The sequence below is a fragment of the Metschnikowia bicuspidata genome (genome assembly GCF_001664035.1).
Source record: "Metschnikowia bicuspidata var. bicuspidata NRRL YB-4993 chromosome Unknown METBIscaffold_3, whole genome shotgun sequence".
Taxonomy (NCBI): domain Eukaryota; kingdom Fungi; phylum Ascomycota; class Pichiomycetes; order Serinales; family Metschnikowiaceae; genus Metschnikowia; species Metschnikowia bicuspidata.
In genome coordinates this window covers 2,028,935-2,048,417 of record NW_017387733.1, presented here as the reverse complement: position 1 = coordinate 2,048,417, position 19,483 = coordinate 2,028,935, and the positions used below count along the sequence as shown (strand labels likewise).

The following is a 19,483-nucleotide window of genomic DNA, read 5'->3' as shown; positions in this document are numbered from 1 at the left end:
TGACTCGTCTTTTATTGACTTCATTAAAAATGTCTAGGTGGCCGCGAGTGTATGATCTGTATGGTTCATCCCTGGCTGCTGCTTAAAGGATATGATCATATCTCTTTGATCTTCGGTCAACTGCGTAATGACAATACTTCTGTCTGCTCTGATTACACTTCAGACGGCCTTCAATTTGACTTATGACTTCGACGATTTTCCAGATCAAGTTATACGAGTATTCACACCCCTCTTGTGGCGTTAAATGCAGAGTAGTGAACAATGATTCTTACTGATGTGCTTACCTAAGTCATTTCCGCTTCGGGAAGTATCCATACGCAACGTGTTGCAAACTCTACTCTGCTGTCCGATTTAGAGCTGGAGTCATATGACTGCTACCTGCTAATGTAGAGCTTAAGTGCTAAGTGTCAATATTGGAGCAATTGTCAAATGCTGTCCATCCAACTCACGCCGAGAGACTTGACTACCGTAGCAAAACCACGTCCCTCCGGTCCCAGTACAAAACTTTAGATTGTTTGTGTATCCCGTAAGTAGCTGAAAAATATAAGCGTGATGAATACCAATTTTGCTCATTCCCTGGATACTGCCAGAATAAATCCCACTTTTTTTGATCTGAGCCTTCTCAGTCTCTCAAGTTCATCTCCAATCCCGTCCGTTCTACCTCTTCGAAATATCTAGATCGGGTAGGCCCATCTTGTGACTAGGTTCACATCCTAGCAAAACTTACAAATTCATCCCATTCGTCACAACTTTCATATCAGACTTGAGTCCCATCTCTGGGCCAATCTATTAAGAAACGCACAGTGTTCTGGTTGAGTGCAAAATGAAGTCTCTAATGTATATCTATTGATCGCTATAACTCATCCGAGCTATAAAATATAAAATGTTAGCAATTTGTGAGTGGTTGTGCTCCCCGAATTAAGCCTCCTCTGGGATGCCCTCGTGGAAGTACTTACCCTCCGTGGTCTCCTGGATCACACCGATTCTGATACAGAAGTCACCGAAAGGCTCACCCTCGTTTCTCTCCAAACTCCATCTCTTGAACAAGGGCTTAAGAATGCTGAGAATCTCGTCCTCCTTGATGGAGTATCTGTAGATCTTGTTCAATCTTTGTCCATGATGACCACCTCCCAACATCAAGTTGTAAGCACCCAAGGCCTTACCAACTAAGGCCACCTCGGCGACCCATGGCCTTGCACATCCGTTAGGACAGCCAGTCATTCTCATCACCACTGAGTCGTGTCTCAAACCGTATTCTTCCAAAGCTTGCTCCAACTTGGTGATCAACTCGGGCATGTAACGCTCGGATTCAGCCATGGCCAATCCACAGGTAGGGAGGGCCACACACGAAGAAGACGACAATCTCAATGCACTGAAGTTGGTGTTGTCCAACTTGTACTTGGCAAGCAAGTCCTTGATGGCAGGCAAATCCTTATCTTCAATGTTGGAGATAACCAAGTGCTGGTTACCAGTGAGTCTGTACTCTCCCGACAAGTTGTTGTCGAGTAAGTACTGTGCAATCACCTTCAAACCGGTCTTCTGTGGCAACTCGGGGGTATCCTCAATACGGCCGTTTTCGATAAACGCAGTAAAGTGGTTGTAGTTTAACTCGTCCTTGACCCAGCCAAAGTAGTCAATGTTACTCTTGATTTCGAAAGGCTTGGGCTCCTCGAACTTCTCACCCCAGTATTCCTCGACAGTTCTCTTGAACACGTCTACGCCCATATCGTCGATAGTGTACTTCAATCTGGCGTGCTTTCTGTTGCCTCTGTCACCGTTGTCTCTTTGCACCAACATGATATTCTCGCAGGCAATGTGAACCTTCTCCTTGGACACGTACCCCATCATGCTACCAGTCCTAGGGTAGGTCTTGACGTTGTTGTGAGTCGATCCCATACCACCACCGGCACAGACATTGTAGCCAATCACCTCGTTGTCTTCCACAATGGCGATCAACCCGACATCGTGTGCATATACGTCCACATCGTTGTATGGAGGCACAGTGATGACAATCTTGAACTTTCTGGGCAAATACGTTGGGCCATACTGAGGCTCGTAATCAACCAAGGCGTTACCAGCGACCATAGTCTTCTTTTTCTTGGGCCCGTCTTTTCTGTTTTCCCACACGTCTCTGTCTCCAGGCTTGTCAGACTCGTCCGCGCCTTCCAACCAAATCTCGTGATAAGCAGTTGTTTGGGGCAACAAGTGTTCCGAAATCAAGGTTCCAGTCTCGGCAATCTGGCTATGTACCTTGGCGTTCTCTGGGAGCGCAGAAACCATGACATTTCTGTTGACGTCACCGCAGGCAGCAAGGGTGTCCAACAAAACAGAGTTCATGCCTCTGATAGCTGGCTTCATGTTGTGCTTGACAATACCATGCAACTGAAACGTGGCTCTGGTGGTGATCTTAAGCGTCTCGTTACCTCTGACGTCAGCAAGCTCATCCAACTTGAGGTATTGCTGGGGAGTGGCAAAACCACCAGGCAATCTCAAACGCACCATAAAGGAGTATGCGGGCTCCAAGCCCTGCAGCTTTCTCTCGTCTCTGATGTCACGGTCGTCTTGCATGTAAATTCCATGGAACTTGGTCATTTGCTGGTCGACAGCACAGATAGCACCAGTGGACTCGTCTCTCAAGCCCTCGGCGATGGTACCTCTCAAGAAGTCAGATTGAATTTTCATGTCTTCGTTGGTCAAGGGCTTTGGCTCCTCAACCCCCTCGACGTTGTCCACACCCAAGGCTTTCCAGATCTTAGGGAGCCACTCCTCGTATCCAGTGTTGAATCCATCAGGGTCCTGGTCATCACCCAAACCCAAGTCGGCTAATTCCACACCACCGTACAACTTGAACTTGCCGTACAAGTCCTGAGCTGGCTTGTTGTAGTAGTGCTTGTCCTCCTTTCTTGGCCAGTACTTGGAGTCACCCAAACCAAACACGGAGAACTTGACGGACGAGAGGTCCAAGTCTTGCGACTGTTTCAACTCATCCCAGAAGGCCTTACCGTTGTTGGGGATTTCACCCTGGCCGGCAGTGGCTGTCACCAAGATGACGTTGGTCTCCATGGGCAAGTCCTCCACGGACATTTCGTCCATAGAAAGCACGACAGACTTCAAGCCACGGCCCAAGGCCTGTCTGTTGATTTTCTTGGCCACGGCCTCAGCGTTTCCGCCATCAGATGCAAATCCGATGGTCAAAGGAGGGCCAGACAAGCCCTGTAACAACTGCTTGAACGACTCGTCTTCCACCTGCTTCTGCTGCTTCTTGATCTCGCTGTTGGCACTGGCAGTCAAGTTTCTCAGGAGCTGCGGGTTCTTCTGCGCCAAGAGCGTCAACTTGTTCTCACGGTCCAAGAAGTTCTTCAACTGGGTTCTCAAGGACGAGGAGTCAAGCTTGAACCTGAGGCTGTCGTCCTCAATGGTGGGGTCGTACCTGTACAAAGGCCAGTATCCGGTGTCGACGGCCGACTTGGTCTCCTTCAAGATGCTTAAGACATCGGAGTTCTCTGTCTCGTAAGGCAAGTAGGCCAACACGATCGAGGGGCCGTTGAACTTCTCGGCCTCGATGAACGCCTGCAAGACCTGCGTGTACGAGGAGTAGATGGCAATGGAGGCCACGTAGCAGTTGCCGTAGTTCATGGCGTACAAGCCCACGTCCTTCTTTCTGAGCGCATTGAGCTTCTTGGCCGAGTAGGGCTCGGAGTCGATGATCAACATGTTGATGTTCTGGCCCGAGGAAATCACGCTGTGCACACCGGACAGGCCCAAGTCGTAGGACCACGCGTCCGAGCCGACCAACCAGTTGGACTTGATGTCCAAGTACTGCAGGGAGCCAAGGATGGCCTGTGCCGAGGCCGAGTTGTCGGTGTTCAAGATGTCGACAAGCTTCGCCACCTTGGCGAAGGCCTTGCCCTCCTGGAAGCTGACCAACCACTGGGACAAGAGCTCAATCAACTTGTCGTTGTTCAACGAGCTGAAGGCTTTCTTTTGGACGGCGTCCGCCACCAAGCTGGCCAAGTCCTTCGCCTTGGTCTGCGAGTACAAAAACGAGCCGAAGCCGTACTCCGGGTTCGAGGCGCCGCCGACGGTCTCGGCCGAGAAGTCGTTCAAAATGGCCGAGTTCGCGTTGACCTGGGCCAACACCTTGGTGTAGGCCTGCTCCAACTCGTAGACGCGCTTCTGGCCCGCGGCCTTCTCGCCCAACTTCAGCTGGTGCGATTTGGTGGACAACTCGGAGACCTTGCCGAAAAGCACGTTCTGCGCAGGCGTGTCTGCCCGGGTGTTGGCCAACAAGTTGGCCACGGTTTGCTGGGTTTTCTCCGCGGTCACGTGGCCCAACTTGGCGCCCACCACCTTGCGGAAGTTCTTCAAGTGCTGGTGAGCCGAGTAGCTCTTGAAGAATTCCAAGAGCAACGGCGAGAACGACGACACGCGGAACGACTGCTCGACAAACGTCAAAGTATCCACGGACGCCGGGATCTGCGCAAGCAAGCTGGCCAAATCTAGCGGGTGGAGCACGTTGACGGCAAAAAGCAACGCGTGCTCGGCCGAGAAGGCAGCGGTGAGGTCCGCGGAGACCTGGCCCAAAAACACCACGGCATCCTTGGGTGTCGCCACGGAATTTAGCGCCGCGAACGGCTGGATGCGGTAGTGGCGAAGCGCGTCGGAGACAGAGGCAATGTCGGCGGCGGCGGCAACTTTAGCCACGTCCACGTCGTCGGCACGGGCCGAAGGGGCGTAAAAGTGGAACACGGCTTTCTGTTCCAAGAGTGCCGCGGCGGCCGCGGCCTGGGTCACGGCAAACGCGTCGCGGGCGCTTTGGGACACAAACACGGTGTACTGCGAGTCCGTCAACGCGGTGACAATGTCGTAGTCGAAGTTGACTATTTCCACGTGGACCACCACAGGGTGCGTCCTGTACGCGGCCAAGGACAAGAAAGGCAAGTTTCTGAAAAGCGTGACGGAGTCCGTGGCCACGGACACCGGCACAGCGGCGGTTTCCTCTTTGGGCTGCTCGTCGATGTAGCTGGCGACCAAAGAAAACGGCTCGTTGGCGTCAATGAGCGGAACGTACCCAGGCACGTATGGCGCATACAGCGACGCCACGGCCTTGGAGGGCTGGGTGGCGAAAAGCTGGCTTTTTGTGCCGGCCACCACGGCGGCAATGGCCTCGGTCTGCGACACCATGCTGCAAATTTGCCTGTGTTTGTGTTTTTGTTTGTGTTTTTGTTTGCGCTGGCAAAAACTGGACGTTTATCGGTGAGCGATGCGATAGCCAGATGGGGCTAGGCAAGCTTCTTAGCAAAAGCGCAGAGTCGGCGAGCGGCGCAAATATAAAAAAAAGAACTGTTCAACGAACCGGCGGACTTGGTGGGTCTGCAGAAAGTAGGTGTCAGGAAAACGCTGGGTAGAAGAAAAGAACGAGATCCTTGTCCGTTTTTGTTGCTTCAGAGGCGACCCCAGACTTGCATTGATAGACCTGCAGACACCCCAGCTGCAAAATTTTTGGACATTGAGTGATCTCACGTGCGCGCGGATAATGCCATAGCACCGGGCTACCATTGGCTGCGCGCCGGGTGAGGAAAATGGACCCATACATCAGACTTGAACAGATGGCCCGAGGCACTCAAATAGCGGGCCTCATGGGAATCGGCAGAAATCTGAAGAAGCACGGCCGCTTGATGGATTTCTGCGGCTTTGGTTTGAAAAAGGGTGCGATGGACGTGGGAAGGCGAATATGTCTTTGCATGTCTTGTCGCCACTTAATTTGGTTAGGGGCTGATGTTCTGAAAATGGGCCCTGCGCACGGGGCCAGACGGGAGGCCCATATCAAGTCGGTACATTCTGAGCTAGCAGATGCTAGTTTTTTTACTTTAATTTCTTTGTTCTTTTTTCTTTTTTCTTTGTTTTTGTTCTTTGATTTTTTTAATTTTCTTTCTTTGTTTTTGCTCTTTGATTTTAATATTTTGTCACATGTTTTTGCTTTTTTTTGCTTTGCAGAAAAGGTTCGAAATGCTACCCAGCTTTTCTTGCTTGACTCTGGTCTATCGACGTGGATGAGTAATTCGGAACAGGGCCCAGGTGTCTCATCTCACGTGATATGGCCTGCTGCCTCTCGCGCGGCTGCGAAAGCCTGTTGGTGCCAAAGGTGTCGTTCGTTTAAGATGTATTTGGGCCAATGCTGGCGAGGATAGCCTATTTGTTCACGTCACTTCAGGAAAAAGCTGGCATTATTTCCTTCACCTATTCTGTTCTGTTTTAAATGTCCTGCTACAAACTGTCGTCTCGTTGCCCTGCCCTGTGGGGGCGTTCGAATCTCATATCCAAGTTTTGAATATGACAAAATGTCGACCGGCCCGGGAATCTTTGAAAGAAACTTTCACTTCGGCCGATATAACACTTCTCAAGGAAAACTGGTACGTCTTTCACTGGATACTGGTTTGTCTTTCACTGATGCCTCTGTTTCCTCGTCTTTGTTTCCTTTTTTCTCTTGTTCTCTTGTTCTTTTATTCTCTTATTATATTTTTCTCTTATTTTCTTTTTCTCTTTTTCCCTTTTTCTCTTTTGAAACCCCCTGATTGTTTTCGGTTGCAAACCTGTTCCACACAAAGTTCCATTGTTCCAAATCTGTTCTATTACAAAACATTCTTTTCAATCATGGGAGATTGATTTCCGTGAATAATTGCAGCCAAAGAACAAGAATAGTCAAGTAGACGGACGAGGCTTTATCTCCTGAAAAGACGTAAAATTAATTCATTTGTTTGTGAGTTACTGTGCCTGTCAAAATCCGTCTCGAAAAGTTGCCGTGAAACGTTATTGTATTCGCCTGCGAAAGTGCTCAATTGCAGTCAGTTCCTTGGTGAAATCGTCAAAGTGACCTTAAAAGAGGGTCCAAAGATTTACATACCAAACCTCTAATATTTCTTGCACATTGATTTGATCTCATTTGTCGTGGTCTTGCACAACACTATAGCCGGTCCATATTCATGTATTTCAACCACTTTACCAGCGCATTGTGTCCTACTTTGATCTCAGAACTCGCCAAAATAAAGTGTACAGATTTCGAACCTCGAAACCTCATCGACAGCAGGTCGATTAAGGAAGAAAAAAACAAATTTTGGCTGCAACATGCCGACACTAGGATTTGTACAATCAAAGGAGAAATTATCGTTTCTAGCTTACACCAAGGATATTAAAACGTGAAACTCAATAAATAGTCGTTATAAAAAAATCATAGCAATACTTAACAACTAGCCCACTTGATAAAAGAATAGACTGAACCCTTGCCAAGAATCAGTACAAAAGTCCAGGCTTGTCAAGTTTTGGACTATGATACATGTGCTATGCCTAGTACAGCCACACGCTACCTATACATTCAGAGCTTTTCAATTTACGTAATGCTTCCAGAAACAGTATCTGGAAAATTGTCCTGAAACATTATCTGCAAAATTGTCTTGAAACATAATTGTCTTGAAACATTATCTGCAAAATTGCAGATCAAAGGTACATCAAACATGATTGTTCGCAGGACTCAGATATACTACTGGTCCTGGCTCGACACCCTTGACATTGCGTCTTTTTGACCGAGCAAATGACCCAGTAAGCACTTTCATAATTCCTTAAAAAGTGTTCACTAAAAACATTCCAGGAACCTCAAGGCTTACCAAATTTAGATGCATACGAGATCTTGCGATCAATTTTATAGATCAATTGAGTGGCTTTTCTTGATAAGATGGCGGAACTGCATCTTAATCTCAACAAATTTTTTTGATCAAGCCGATGCAGGCCATCGGACCAAAGGAAAGTCTTGCGATCGACTTCTTCATCGAGACTTAAGGGTACATACAGAACCCTTTCTTTGTTGCTTATTTGCACGTGAACTGATGTTTAAAAAGACATGTTTTGCCTGTTTATACCCAAGGAGGGTGAAGTTTGATCTGCAAGCTCATGATGAAATTCATGAGGCTTTACTAGTTCTTTCGTATGTGGCAAAATTCAAATGTTGATGTTGCGCTTTAGTCTTGATGTCCATTCTCGCCGCACTTCGGCTAAGCTCGCAGACCTTTTACGAGTATTGGTCTATAGCCCAACACGTGGGCTCTCGGAAAATTAAATTCAGAGGCTGAGGTCACACGATGATTGACGCAGTTGCAGACGCAAAGTTCGGATAAATTTCTCCAGAAACTTCCAGGTTGCATCACACGCTTTTTCTTCAAGACAACCGGCCCTGGCTTTTGTCAACTTTTTTCCTAGCTTGAAAAGCTTATAATCCTCGGAACCGCCGGGCAAATGTGCCAAGTAAAGCCTACAGAGCTCTGAAACGTATTTAACCTATTCAGGACATGAACGTGCATCTAGAATCCTCCTTCGCATTGGCGCATGCGTCTTGTATATGGGCGATAGGCTAGCTCTCTGCCTGACGTATAATTTCGGCTGATCCTCACAGCGAGAAAGAACACGATAGATGGGAGCTCAGAACCCGGGTGTACGTCCTATGGAGAGGTGGTCAAAACATTAGATATAAAATGTCATGTTGTGTAGCGCAATGTCAGAGGCGTAGATTGCTGGGTGCCCTTTAAAGCCCGCAATGACTTTTGTATCCATCTCTTGGCCAGAGTAGGAATCAAGACTCTTCGTGCTTCGAGGCGAGCCGCAAACTGGAGTGTGTGCGATGCATATGAAAATTATTCGAAGGATTGGCGTAATACGGTGCCCGACTACATCGGTAATGTTCAGAAAGGGTATTGCTGTGCCGCACGACTAAACTCGACGGACTTCAATAGAAACCAAGCGCAGGCGTGTTTAGGTTTAGAGTTTACAAAAAGCAAGGCATACTGCTTCATAAAGGTGAGGAGAGAACAAATAGCGAGATTGCAGTCAATCGCATGCGTGGATTCCCAAATAAATCAGGGCAGTATACGAGGATTCAGTGATGTTTGCTGGTGGCTAGGCTGTCGCCATAAGCTCGGGAAAAGTTGTCATTGGTTGGGGGCGCCGCAGGCAGCTTGGCGCATTTGGATTGTTGTGACAAAGCGCATGGGTCTGCTTTCTGTCAGACACCTATCAACAAGGAACACCCCGTCAGAAAATTCATCACGCCACCGATAGCCACGGCACGCAAAAGAAAAAGGGGGCCTGTCAGTAATCAATAGGGCTGCTGCAAATACCGCCCAAAGACATGCTTTCCCTGCCCCCAACATGCTTTCCCTGTCTCCTCCAGAATGCTTTCCCTGCCTCCTCCAGAATGCTTTCCCGGAATACCACGCTCTGCAGCAGCGCCCATAAAGTCCGGCCCAGGTGCAGGCGTCATACGGGTGCGCCCCGCGGCGAGGCCCCTGCACTCCCCAGCCTGCGGTCTGACATACACGCCGCCCGGGCGCATCTATACGCAGAGGAAGAGACGTCTGCCGCGCCTGCGCACGTGACCGCCGTACGTAATCTACCCGGGCCCCAGTACAAAGATCTCCACAAGCCATCCACTACTACTTCTCCCCTCTCATCCGCACCAGCTTGGCTTTTTTTGAGGGCCCCTCTTTTCGCCTTCCCGCCCCGCCCGTGCCGCCCCATGAAGTTCGGCAAGAACTTGGCGCATCTCTCTATTCCCGAGTGGAAGGACTACAATCTCGACTACAATGACCTCAAGAAGCACATCCGGGACGCCACGCAAACGCCCTGCCCGGACCTCAGGGACCTCCGGCGGCTATTTCTCGAGAAGCTCGGCCACGTGGATCTTTTCGTCATGACCAAGCTGGGCGAGTTGGCGCGCAAAGTCGCCAGCGACGCTGCAGAATATGCCCGGCTCAAGGCCAGCACCGAGCCCGTGGTCTCCAGGCTCCAGGCCTTGGACATGCTCCACTACCGCTGCATCAACGAGGTGTCCAGCGAGCTCCGCAAGCTCAACAAGTTCGTTTTGGTGCAGAAGCTCGCGGTCAAGAAAATCCTCAAGAAGTTCGCCAAGCACTACCCGGACCACGCCGCCGGCAAGCAGTTTGTGGCCTCGTTGAACAAGCTGCTCCACACCCGCCGCGCGTCGTTCACCCACTACGACGCACTGGAAACCACCGCCACTCTCGTGTACCTCCTCCTGGACGTGGAGCACGAGTCGCGGCTTTTGCACGAGTCGCTCCAGCGCCGCCCGGCCAGGACATCCAAGGTCCACTCGTCGTCCTCCATCGGCACGCTCCGCACATCGGTGTTTTCCGGCGCGGCGCTGCCCGAGGACGTGGCCTTGGACGTGGACTTTGACCTCGACATCTCGCTCCCGGCGCGGTTCGATCTCATCACCGCGTTGAAAAAGAACTTCGCGTTGCACGGCCTCGTTCCGCGCGACGTGGCGTCGCGCAACGACATCTGCCTCAGCATGGACGTGTACTTGAACATCCCCAAGGTTTCCGACACCTTCCGGCTCTCGGTGGTGTACTTGAGTGCCGGCCCCGAGGACGACAGCCCTTCGTGCATCATCTCCTACGAGGACTCGCCGGTCTCCACCGTCATTGCCTGCACGGGCGGCCTACGCAAGTACTCGTACTGCTGCCTCCCCAACACGGTGGTCAACAGCGTCCTCGCGTACACAAGCCCGCAAACCGGCGGCCCCCAGAAACAGCACGAGGCCGCGCGCATAGCCTCGTACTTGCTGGACGACAGCCTATCGCACATGACGAAGGTGGCTGTCACGTGCTTGCTCGAGAGCGGCGTGTCGCCGTGCCTCTGTTTGGTCATGGCCAGAACCCGTTATTTCTTGCACAGAGGCGGCCGCCAGCAGGCTCCTTCCTCGGCCTGTGGCGACAAGCTCTCGATTTCTCCGATCTCGGGCGACCTTCTGCCTGCCTCCCCGTCGTTGGAGGGGACCCGGCTGTACGAGGACAGCTTCTACTTGACCCTCGACGAGCACATCTACACGTCGTGCCACGTGCCCACCGAGGTCTCGTTCGACGTGGCCAGCAAGGACCCGTTCCCGTTCAGCACGCTCAGCGTCCACTCCAACGACTCCAACTTGCACAATTTCGAGGCGTCGCTCTCCACCGAGATTCAGGGCAACGTGCTCCAGAACAAGTACCGGGCAATCACGCTCAAAAGGCTCCCGCTCAAAATCCAGAATCTTCTCAAGACGCCCTCTGTGCAGCTTTTCAAGGACCTCAACATGTTCGACTACATGCGCTCGTGCTACTGCAACGTGATCCCGCCAAAGCCCAACAACCACTACTCCCGCCTTCTCTGTGTGAATTTGTTCAAGTGCTACGAGAACATGGAGGCCCTCAATGATCAGCACAACGTCGACGGCTCCATCATCCAGGACAAGAGCCGCATCATTCTCAATAGACAGAAGTCGTACAAATCACTCCGTGAAGTGGGGGAAACCTGCCGCGAGCCTGTGCAGCAGAGCGAGGGTCTACCTTTGCTAGAGGAACATTCCTCCAACCCGTGCTGCGCATCCACCACTCATCATAAAGGGAGCTTCAGTGAGTACCATCTTTCTAGATTGTCCGACTTGGAGCAGTACAATGACGAGGGGAACGAAGACAGCTACATTGCCTATCTCAACTTGAGCAATGACCTCGAAGACAACTTCTTGAACAATGCCGTGCTTTCTTTCATTCGCTTCAAGTATCGGATGAGAAAGCTACTTGGCAGCCGCCCTTCCGATATCACTGCAGCCCTTGTGTTTCGTCCCCGGGCGACTGACCACTGGGAGACACAGAAGTACAACTACGACTCCATCAACGAGGACACAACATTCCTCGACAAGTCAAACGACTACCAAGACAGGCTCGTGCACGACTACGACTACGTTCTTTCACTTTTTTACTTCTCACTTTGCTTCAGTTCCATTTTCATATCTGGTATCAACATTGGAATCCTATACTCATTGTTTAACATAATGAGCAAGGGAGCAAAGTTCAGTGTTTCTGACAACTTTATGGTGTTCATCTTGCTTACTTTCGGATTCCTCTTTTCCTTGGCTTTCACGATGATGAGCATCAACTTGAACTTCCAAAGATTTAAGCATTCGCCATCTTCACATTCTGGTATCATATGGACGGGCTTCATACTTGTGGTACTCACGACAACCTGGTCGTTAATATGTATTATTTCGTAATATTATATGTACACACTTTCGAGCACAGTCTTAAGTAGCAATTCCCACAGGTCCTCCAGGGACAGCGGGTTTGCCAATGTGAGTGTGTTTGTTTTGATTGCCACTAGTCTGCTTGAAAAGCTGCTGACATCTAAGTTCTTGAACTTCAAAGTGGTGGTTTTGGCTAGCCAGTCGTATAAGCAATCCAAAGGCGGGCTCTCTTTCTGTAGAATGGAACTGGAATCCTCCTTTGGGAAGGTAACCAAGATGTTTCGTAAGGAGTTGCCTGTGAGAGCCTGTCGTGGTGAAAAGACCAAATCGATCTGGCCCATGACTGATGGGTCTTCAGAAATTAGAATCTTTAGTCCGTTCACATATTTATGAACAAAATCATGGGTGAGGGCAACCGGCTGAAGTGCGAAAGCCAAGTCGAGATCCAAGCTTTCCAAGACTTCTACCAAAAATAGAGGGATGGGCAGTCTGATTAAAGAGACTGTTTTCTGCGCGTTCTGAATAAACACTACTGTTTGCATTGACAGGCCGTGCTCGATAGAGAGGTGAAGTAAGCTGAGTTCTCCGAGTACTGATTTCTCAGAACGGACCGCCACCTTCACATCCTCGGCGCTTTTATATCGTGGGATCAAATCATTAGTGGATTTGGTGTACTTAGTATAAAAGTACTTCGCCACGAGGGATGTGATGAAATCTTGATGGGCCACCGAGAGTGTGGGCAATTGGTTCGCTTTATACACGCGAAAGCCACGGTCTCGTAGGAAGGCAAGATCCATGATTTACTGGGTAAATAAAGCAGTGTGCGTACAAACTATAAGAAGAGGCGAGCTTGTTCCATACTTCAATGTTGATACTGGCAATGTTGGTGTCCTGCATACAGTGGCGTGAGTCAAGGGCTCCAGTGTTCACTGTGGCCAGGAGCCATGCCCACCCCACAGATATTTGAACGGTTTTTCGTGAAATGAGCGAGCGACGATTGGACACCATTACCGATGCGCACAGATGCAAGTGCATCTTTATACAAAGAGCAAGTCTGCGCACGGTGCGGTCTACAATTGAAACTTTCAGTGTCATCAGATTGATTCATCAGAGTTTGTACATAAGTGTTCTCCTCTAGGGAGCGCACTGTCAGCTATAGAGTCCGGAGTCTATAACTTCCCCGAAATTCAAGAGCTCTTGGCAACGTGCTCCAACAAGTCGACGACTCTGGTGGAGTAACCGAACTCGTTGTCGTACCAGGAGATCAACTTGACGAAGGTTGGAGACAACAAGATACCGGCCTTCTGGTCGAAGATGGAGGAGTAAGAAGAGCCCAAGAAGTCGGTGGAGACAACAGCGTCCTCGGTGTAGCCCAAGACACCCTTCAACTCACCCTCAGAAGCCTTCTTGATGGCCTGGGAGATCTCCTCGTAAGAGGTGGCTTTCTTCAATCTGACGGTCAAGTCAACGACGGAGACGTCGACGGTTGGGACTCTCAAGGACATACCGGTCAACTTGCCGTTCAATTTTGGAATGACCTTGCCGACGGCCTTGGCAGCACCGGTGGAGGATGGGATGATGTTGCCGGAGGCGGTTCTACCACCTCTCCAGTCCTTGTGGGATGGACCGTCAACGGTCTTCTGGGTGGCGGTGATGGAGTGGACGGTGGTCATCAAACCCTCCTCGATGCCGAAGACGTCGTCGATAACCTTGGCCAATGGGGCCAAACAGTTGGTGGTACAGGAGGCGTTGGACACGATGTTCTCGCCGGCGTACTTGGTGTGGTTGACACCCACAACGAACATTGGGGCGTCGGAGGAGGGGGCGGTGATGATGACCTTCTTGGCACCACCGTCAATGTGCTTCTGGGCACCCTCCAAGGTGGTGAAGACACCAGTGGACTCAATGACGTAGTCGACACCGGCCTTGCCCCAAGGAATCAGGGCTGGGTCTCTCTCGCCGAAAACGGTGATTTCTTGGCCGTCAATGACCAACTTGTCATCCTTGGAGGTGACCTCGCCCTCGTACTTGCCGTGGGTGGAGTCGTACTTGAACATGTAAGCAGCGTACTCAGGGGCAATGAAAGGGTCGTTGACGGCGACGACCTTGATGTCCTTTCTGGAAAGGGCAACTCTCAAGACGAGACGACCAATTCTGCCGAAACCGTTGATACCGATAGTGATAGCCATTGTGTGTGTTGTTTTTGTGGGTTGATTGATGTGAGTCAATTTGAAAAAAAAGGAGCCAGAGGAAGGGAGAGAAATGGGCGCGTTTATATAGCTGGCCCCTGGAGCGAGGGACCGCCGGGGCAATCTGATCCATAAGCCCATACGGGCAGTGTGCAGGCTGCGGCCCGCCGAATGTTCTTAGAATCCTGTGAATGCCCGGGGCCACGCGGTCCGCGCCGCGAGTGGACGACGAAAAGGAGGGAAAAAAGTCAAACTCCGAGCCCGACCCCCGGCCGATCACGTCATATCACCGGGCACCATGACGGAGCGGGCAGCGGCGGGGCAATCTCGAGGAACAGAGAACAAAGCCGAGGGAATCTAGCAAAACAAAGAGAGAAAAAAGAGCAGTCTGTGGATCGACGAACTTTAGAAAAAACAATAGGGTGAATCTGAAATAAGTAGAAGATCGCAATACTGTGAAAACGCAGTATGTCCCATAGGACAATACCGTGAAATTAAAATGAGAACACCACACTGTGAAACAAGAGAAGCAGACGTATTGAGGCAAAGTCCCATGCAGCACGCTGAACAAAATTAAACCACGAAGTCAGAATTAAACTACGAGATCAAAAACAGGTGGCATCAGAATAAGAAACACACGCAATGGTGCTTGCTGGGACAGGCCCTAAATTGCGGTCCCTGGGCTCGCAAACCCTGCTTGATTATTTTGCATGCGGTGGTCCGGGCCTGCGCTCGCGGCGCTCCGAATTGCGGAGACACTGCCGGCATTCCCGGGCCTTGCTCGCAATGCGCGTGATGGTGCCAGAAATATCCGCTTACAGGGCCGTGCGTGGGGCCGGCCACCGGCACAGATGAAGGCATGATTTTTGGTGGTTTCGATTGATTACCACCGTTTTTTATTTGGTTTTTCGGTGGTTTCGATTGATTCCGGCCTTCTTTCGGGGCTGCTTGATTGGTTTCATTTATTTCGACATTTTCTTTGGTGTTTTGCCTGGCTTTGTCCGGCTAGTCCAGGCCCTGGTGGGTTCTTTTTTATCTGGTCTTGGCTGTCTGTTGCATCTGGTTGGTGGATCTTTGGTTGGTGGATCTCGGGTGGAGTGGCTTGGGCGTAGTTTCTGGTGCAATTTTTAGGGCGCGATCGGGTTGCGCTGCTGCAGCAAGGCTGGTCAATGAGATTTCCAGGGCCGGCATGGCGTGAGGTGCCATGGCCTGGGCCGGTGCGATGTAACCAGTGCATCAGGACAGAGCGGCCCGAGCATGGACGAATTATTGGCATGCTTCCATGTTTTTGTAAGCGCATCCGACATCACACCACGCGCCAGGGCACGGAGCAATTGTTTTGGCTTACTTCTCCAAACTTCGTTACTGGCACTTCACATTGAGGCACGATGCATTTCTAGCTGAAGAGGCTTCTGGCGCAGGCCAACTCAACCTGGCTTTTGTAAGCGAGTGGGATAATGTACCATTGGCCGATCCGACTAGATTTGTGCGACCGGAACATGGTCAATTAGAGTTTAGTGTGCTCCTAAATGAGCAATATTACCTTCCTGCGGACCCTTTCTCTCCATTCCTGTTTCCACGCGCACTTGCCCAGGCTTCGCAAAATGGCAAATCTACAAATGCGGTCTAAAATCAACACAGACCTCTGGCCAGGCCGAGGCCCCGCCAGAACAACAAGAAGCCCCGAGCGCAGCTGCCGACTTGGAACGCAAAAAAAAAACCGTAGTCACGGTGGGTGTGGTTATTAACCAGCTAGGTGCCTATGCGACTATGCAGTGCGGCCCAGCAATCATTCTTAAAGCTTAATGCCAATGTTGGAAAAGCAGCCTCCCTCCTTCTTGGGTTCTAGCCCGAAGGCTCAACGCGGCTCTTATAATACTCTCCGATTTCATGAAAACAAACCCTGGTCTTGCTAGAAAATACACCAGCTCTGTGGCCACGTAGGTATTCCCCCGGGCAACAGCTATCCGATCCAATGCCGAGCGACCATGTGGCCAGATCCCTCTTGCAATCCAAATAGCCCAAAGCACACCGGACAACCGCCAGCAAATCCGCCTGTATCACATTAATCGAGACTCGGGCTCTTGTCGAAAAGGCCCCAAGCCAATTGTCTGGCCCCGAATGCGCCCGCGCTTTTCGCGGCCCCAACTCCAATGCTTGCGGCCCGATGCACCTGGTCACCCGGGCAGCAGGTTTGCTCTCTGCCAGTCGGCTGCTTGCTTTCACCACGTACGTGTGTCAATCTCAAGACAGTTCCTGCTCGTTCCAAGTGGGTTCCTTATTTATTTCCGACCCCTCAGTGTATGGTCTGTTGCACAGTTTGTTTTTGCACTGTGATTTGTATTCCCATTGCAGACAGTTGCACCCAATATTGGAACCACGCACGGTACTGGAACCACGCACGGTATTGAAACCACGCCCCATCTTCAAATCCCGAAACCACCCACCACCAGAATACTAGAAAATCATTGCAGAATGAGCGACTCCGAAGACAGCTCCACGCATCAAAACACCGTCGCCCACCAAACGGCCTTGCTGGAAGAGGGCAAATTCAGATACGCCGCGTACGCCAATAGATTGCGCACAATTCTTTTGGCCTCCCACCGGTACGTGGCGTACACCTCGGATATCGGCGAGAGCTTCCGGCCCGTGGCACACCCGGTGCTTGTGACTTTGGGCTACGGCGTGTCGTGGGCATATCTCCTCGGCGACCTGTCATATGCAGCCTGGAAAGTCAAGATGAAGACAGAAGGCCGGTACACTCCAGGCTTAAAACCATGGGACCCGGTGTCTGTGGCGGACCCTGCGGCAGCAGCAGCATACAAGAAAGAAACCAGCGACAATATGGCCGAGTCCGACTGGCGCGTGATGTTCGTGAAGCGATGCATCTTCCAGGGCTTGGCTTCCATGGTCCTCCCAGCGTTTACCATCCATTCTGCTGTCCGCTACCTGTCGTTTCTTTTTCAGAAAAGCCATGTCAGACTGCTTCGTACATACGGACCCGTGGCCATAGGCTTGGGAATTGTGCCCTTGTTGCCGTATGCGTTTGACGAACCTGTGGAGCATGCCGTGGACTGGGTGTTTGAGAGGGGCGAGCTGCTATACAGGGAGAAAACGGAATAGATGGAGAGAGTGTGATAGATGGCGAGGACTGCACCGGAAGCCAGAGTCGAGGCCTGAGATGGCATAGTTGCAGTTAGAGATGGGGGCCGAGATGGAGATAAGGTATAGTGAATGCAGTGTGGGGGAAAAGACTCCAGATTAGAATTGGAGTGGGAGTAGAACAGACTTGAGTAGGATTCTAGAGACTGCGGCCGAGACTGAATCGAGACTACGGAATGAACAGATCGAATAGAAGGAATACACACTGGACTCGGAACAGCCAGTACCCGAAAGACATCACCGCGCCGTTTTATTCATATCGACAAAAACCTGCCCCTCCCCATCGTTCGCTACATTGTACCTGGACACCTAGCCTACTGCGGCTTGGAGTAGTTCAAGGTGCCACACTTCTCACATGTGCGGGCCGCCATGTCACCGTCAAAAGCGACAATGGCACCTTTCACCTGGGTGCCCAAATCCGAGCAGTAGAATTCAACTTCATGCACCACTTCCTTGCATGCACGGCAGTACCATCTGATTTTGTCGTTCATGCCCTCGGGCCGGTCCTGCTCTACAACCAAGCCGATAGTGTCGGCAAACCTCACCGGGTTATGAGGCACGTTGCCGGGCAATAAGAAGGAATCGCCTTCGTTGATGACCACGTCTCTAAACTGGCCCTCGTCAATGACCTTCAAGCACATATGCCCCTTCAATTGGTAGAAATATTCGGGGGTCTGGTTGATGTGATAGTCGGTGCGTTCGTTGGGGCCTCCCACGATCATAACCGTGGCACCGTCCCTATGGAGACAGAAGTTGTTCACGGGTGGCTGGAGCAAGTGAGAGTTTTCTTCGATCCATTTCTGGATGTTGATGGGTTGTGCAAGCATGTCTTAGAAAGCAAGAGGTATGTGTTTATACTTTTTCTATTTTGATGTTTCTGTGAGAGAATGCCTGGCGTGCTACAGCAGACCTGGAGGTTTAATTCATCAGAATAGGCCGGCCCGGCAGGCTGATGAATAATGGCGCGAAGAATGGAGCCATCAGACCAGGCGGGGCGCACCGGGCGAATGGCGAGGGAAGTTGATACCGGCAAGATGCAGCAAGCCCACGGAGCGTGAACTCTGGAAATACCAAACAATATGGTGAAGAATAGAGATTTAAAAAATGTGGTGTGATTAAAGATTTCATAAAAGAAGTAGAATCAGAGCTTCACAGAATCTGGTTGAATCAAGACACAGAGTTGCGAAGGCATCGGCGCGGTGTTGCATCGTATTAGTTGTCAGATCTGGCTTTCGTAGATTGGCGATTTGGCGGTGGCAAAAAAAACCCCCGAGTGAAGGCGTGGAAATGGTGTCGAGAAAAAAAGAAGCTTCCCCACCAGGAGTCGAACCTGGAATCTTCTGGTTCCAACAGAAGTGGTTACTTTCGTAGCCAGACGCCTTGACCATTGGGCCATGAGGAACGAAGCTTATAGTATGTTATGATACGACATGAGCCAGATTATAGATTCTGGGCATCCTGTATAATACGAAGGACGAAGAGTCTAAACATTCCTGATCGGGGTTACCCCTCACCTACTGTATAGAAGGGTTCCGAACTATAAAGGAGCGTGAGGCTGAGACATCCCTGAAGAAGGATAACACTTTTTAGACATCGAGAATACGACAGATAGACTAGGCCTATCCACTAAGGCTGAACTATCTATAAACCGATCTACTCGTAGTTTAAGAGACAGCTCCAGGCTGTTTCATAATAGTTGGTAGCGCCGCTTAGTTACGACCATGGGAGAAACTACAATGAGCGCAGAGACAAATAAAGACACGTCGACCTTGACCTTCAACCCGACAATGTACTTCAGCGACGCAGAACAAGACCGGGCCGCTCAAGAATATTTGAGTAACATGAACCGCCTTCTCGAAACAAAAAATCTGTCCATTACAGATGAGAAAAACAGAGTCAGCTTCTGCATGGATCACTTACGGGGTTGGGCGAAGGAGAAGGCCGACTTGGACTGGGAAAAAGGGCTACTCAACACAATGGAAGAATATACGTTGTGGTGCAAGCACAATTTCTTTAGTACGACATGGGTACCCCAACGCTCTATGTATGACCGTCTTTTATTAGTCTC

The 19,483-nt window shown here is 50.7% G+C and overlaps 6 protein-coding genes and 1 non-coding gene across 7 annotated transcripts; 2 read left to right on the top strand and 5 right to left on the bottom strand.

Annotated features, from left to right (window-relative positions):
* Positions 1-829: 829 nt before the first annotated feature.
* ECM17 (sulfite reductase (NADPH) subunit beta) lies at positions 830-5,400 on the bottom strand. Its single transcript, XM_018855978.1, has one exon. It carries the CDS (start codon positions 5,182-5,184, stop codon positions 919-921), a length of 4,266 nt encoding a protein of 1,421 aa, XP_018712065.1. The 5' UTR covers positions 5,185-5,400; the 3' UTR covers positions 830-918.
* A 4,162-nt stretch (positions 5,401-9,562) lies between these two features.
* On the top strand, positions 9,563-12,094 carry METBIDRAFT_41159 (uncharacterized protein; the record flags this gene model as incomplete). The annotated part of the gene is made up of 1 exon (XM_018857364.1): positions 9,563-12,094. The coding sequence occupies one exon, from the start codon at positions 9,563-9,565 to the stop codon at positions 12,092-12,094; it is 2,532 nt and encodes an 843-aa protein (XP_018712064.1).
* A 2-nt stretch (positions 12,095-12,096) lies between these two features.
* METBIDRAFT_12047 (uncharacterized protein) lies at positions 12,097-12,861 on the bottom strand (the record flags this gene model as incomplete). Its single annotated transcript, XM_018854154.1, has 1 exon — positions 12,097-12,861. The coding sequence occupies one exon, from the start codon at positions 12,859-12,861 to the stop codon at positions 12,097-12,099; it is 765 nt and encodes a 254-aa protein (XP_018712063.1).
* A 390-nt stretch (positions 12,862-13,251) lies between these two features.
* Positions 13,252-14,253, bottom strand: TDH3 (glyceraldehyde-3-phosphate dehydrogenase (phosphorylating); the record flags this gene model as incomplete). Its single annotated transcript, XM_018857520.1, has 1 exon — positions 13,252-14,253. One exon carries the CDS (start codon positions 14,251-14,253, stop codon positions 13,252-13,254), a length of 1,002 nt encoding a protein of 333 aa, XP_018712062.1.
* Positions 14,254-16,791: 2,538 nt separating this feature from the next.
* METBIDRAFT_17441 (uncharacterized protein) lies at positions 16,792-17,367 on the top strand (the record flags this gene model as incomplete). Its single annotated transcript, XM_018854714.1, has 1 exon — positions 16,792-17,367. A coding segment is annotated over one exon (576 nt), but the record flags the coding sequence as incomplete, so codon positions are not given.
* A 362-nt stretch (positions 17,368-17,729) lies between these two features.
* On the bottom strand, positions 17,730-18,242 carry METBIDRAFT_41997 (3-hydroxyanthranilate 3,4-dioxygenase; the record flags this gene model as incomplete). The annotated part of the gene is made up of 1 exon (XM_018857477.1): positions 17,730-18,242. The coding sequence occupies one exon, from the start codon at positions 18,240-18,242 to the stop codon at positions 17,730-17,732; it is 513 nt and encodes a 170-aa protein (XP_018712060.1).
* A 482-nt stretch (positions 18,243-18,724) lies between these two features.
* On the bottom strand, positions 18,725-18,817 carry METBIDRAFT_t136. The gene has a single exon. It is a non-coding gene; the product is annotated as a tRNA-Arg (tRNA).
* Positions 18,818-19,483: the final 666 nt, after the last annotated feature.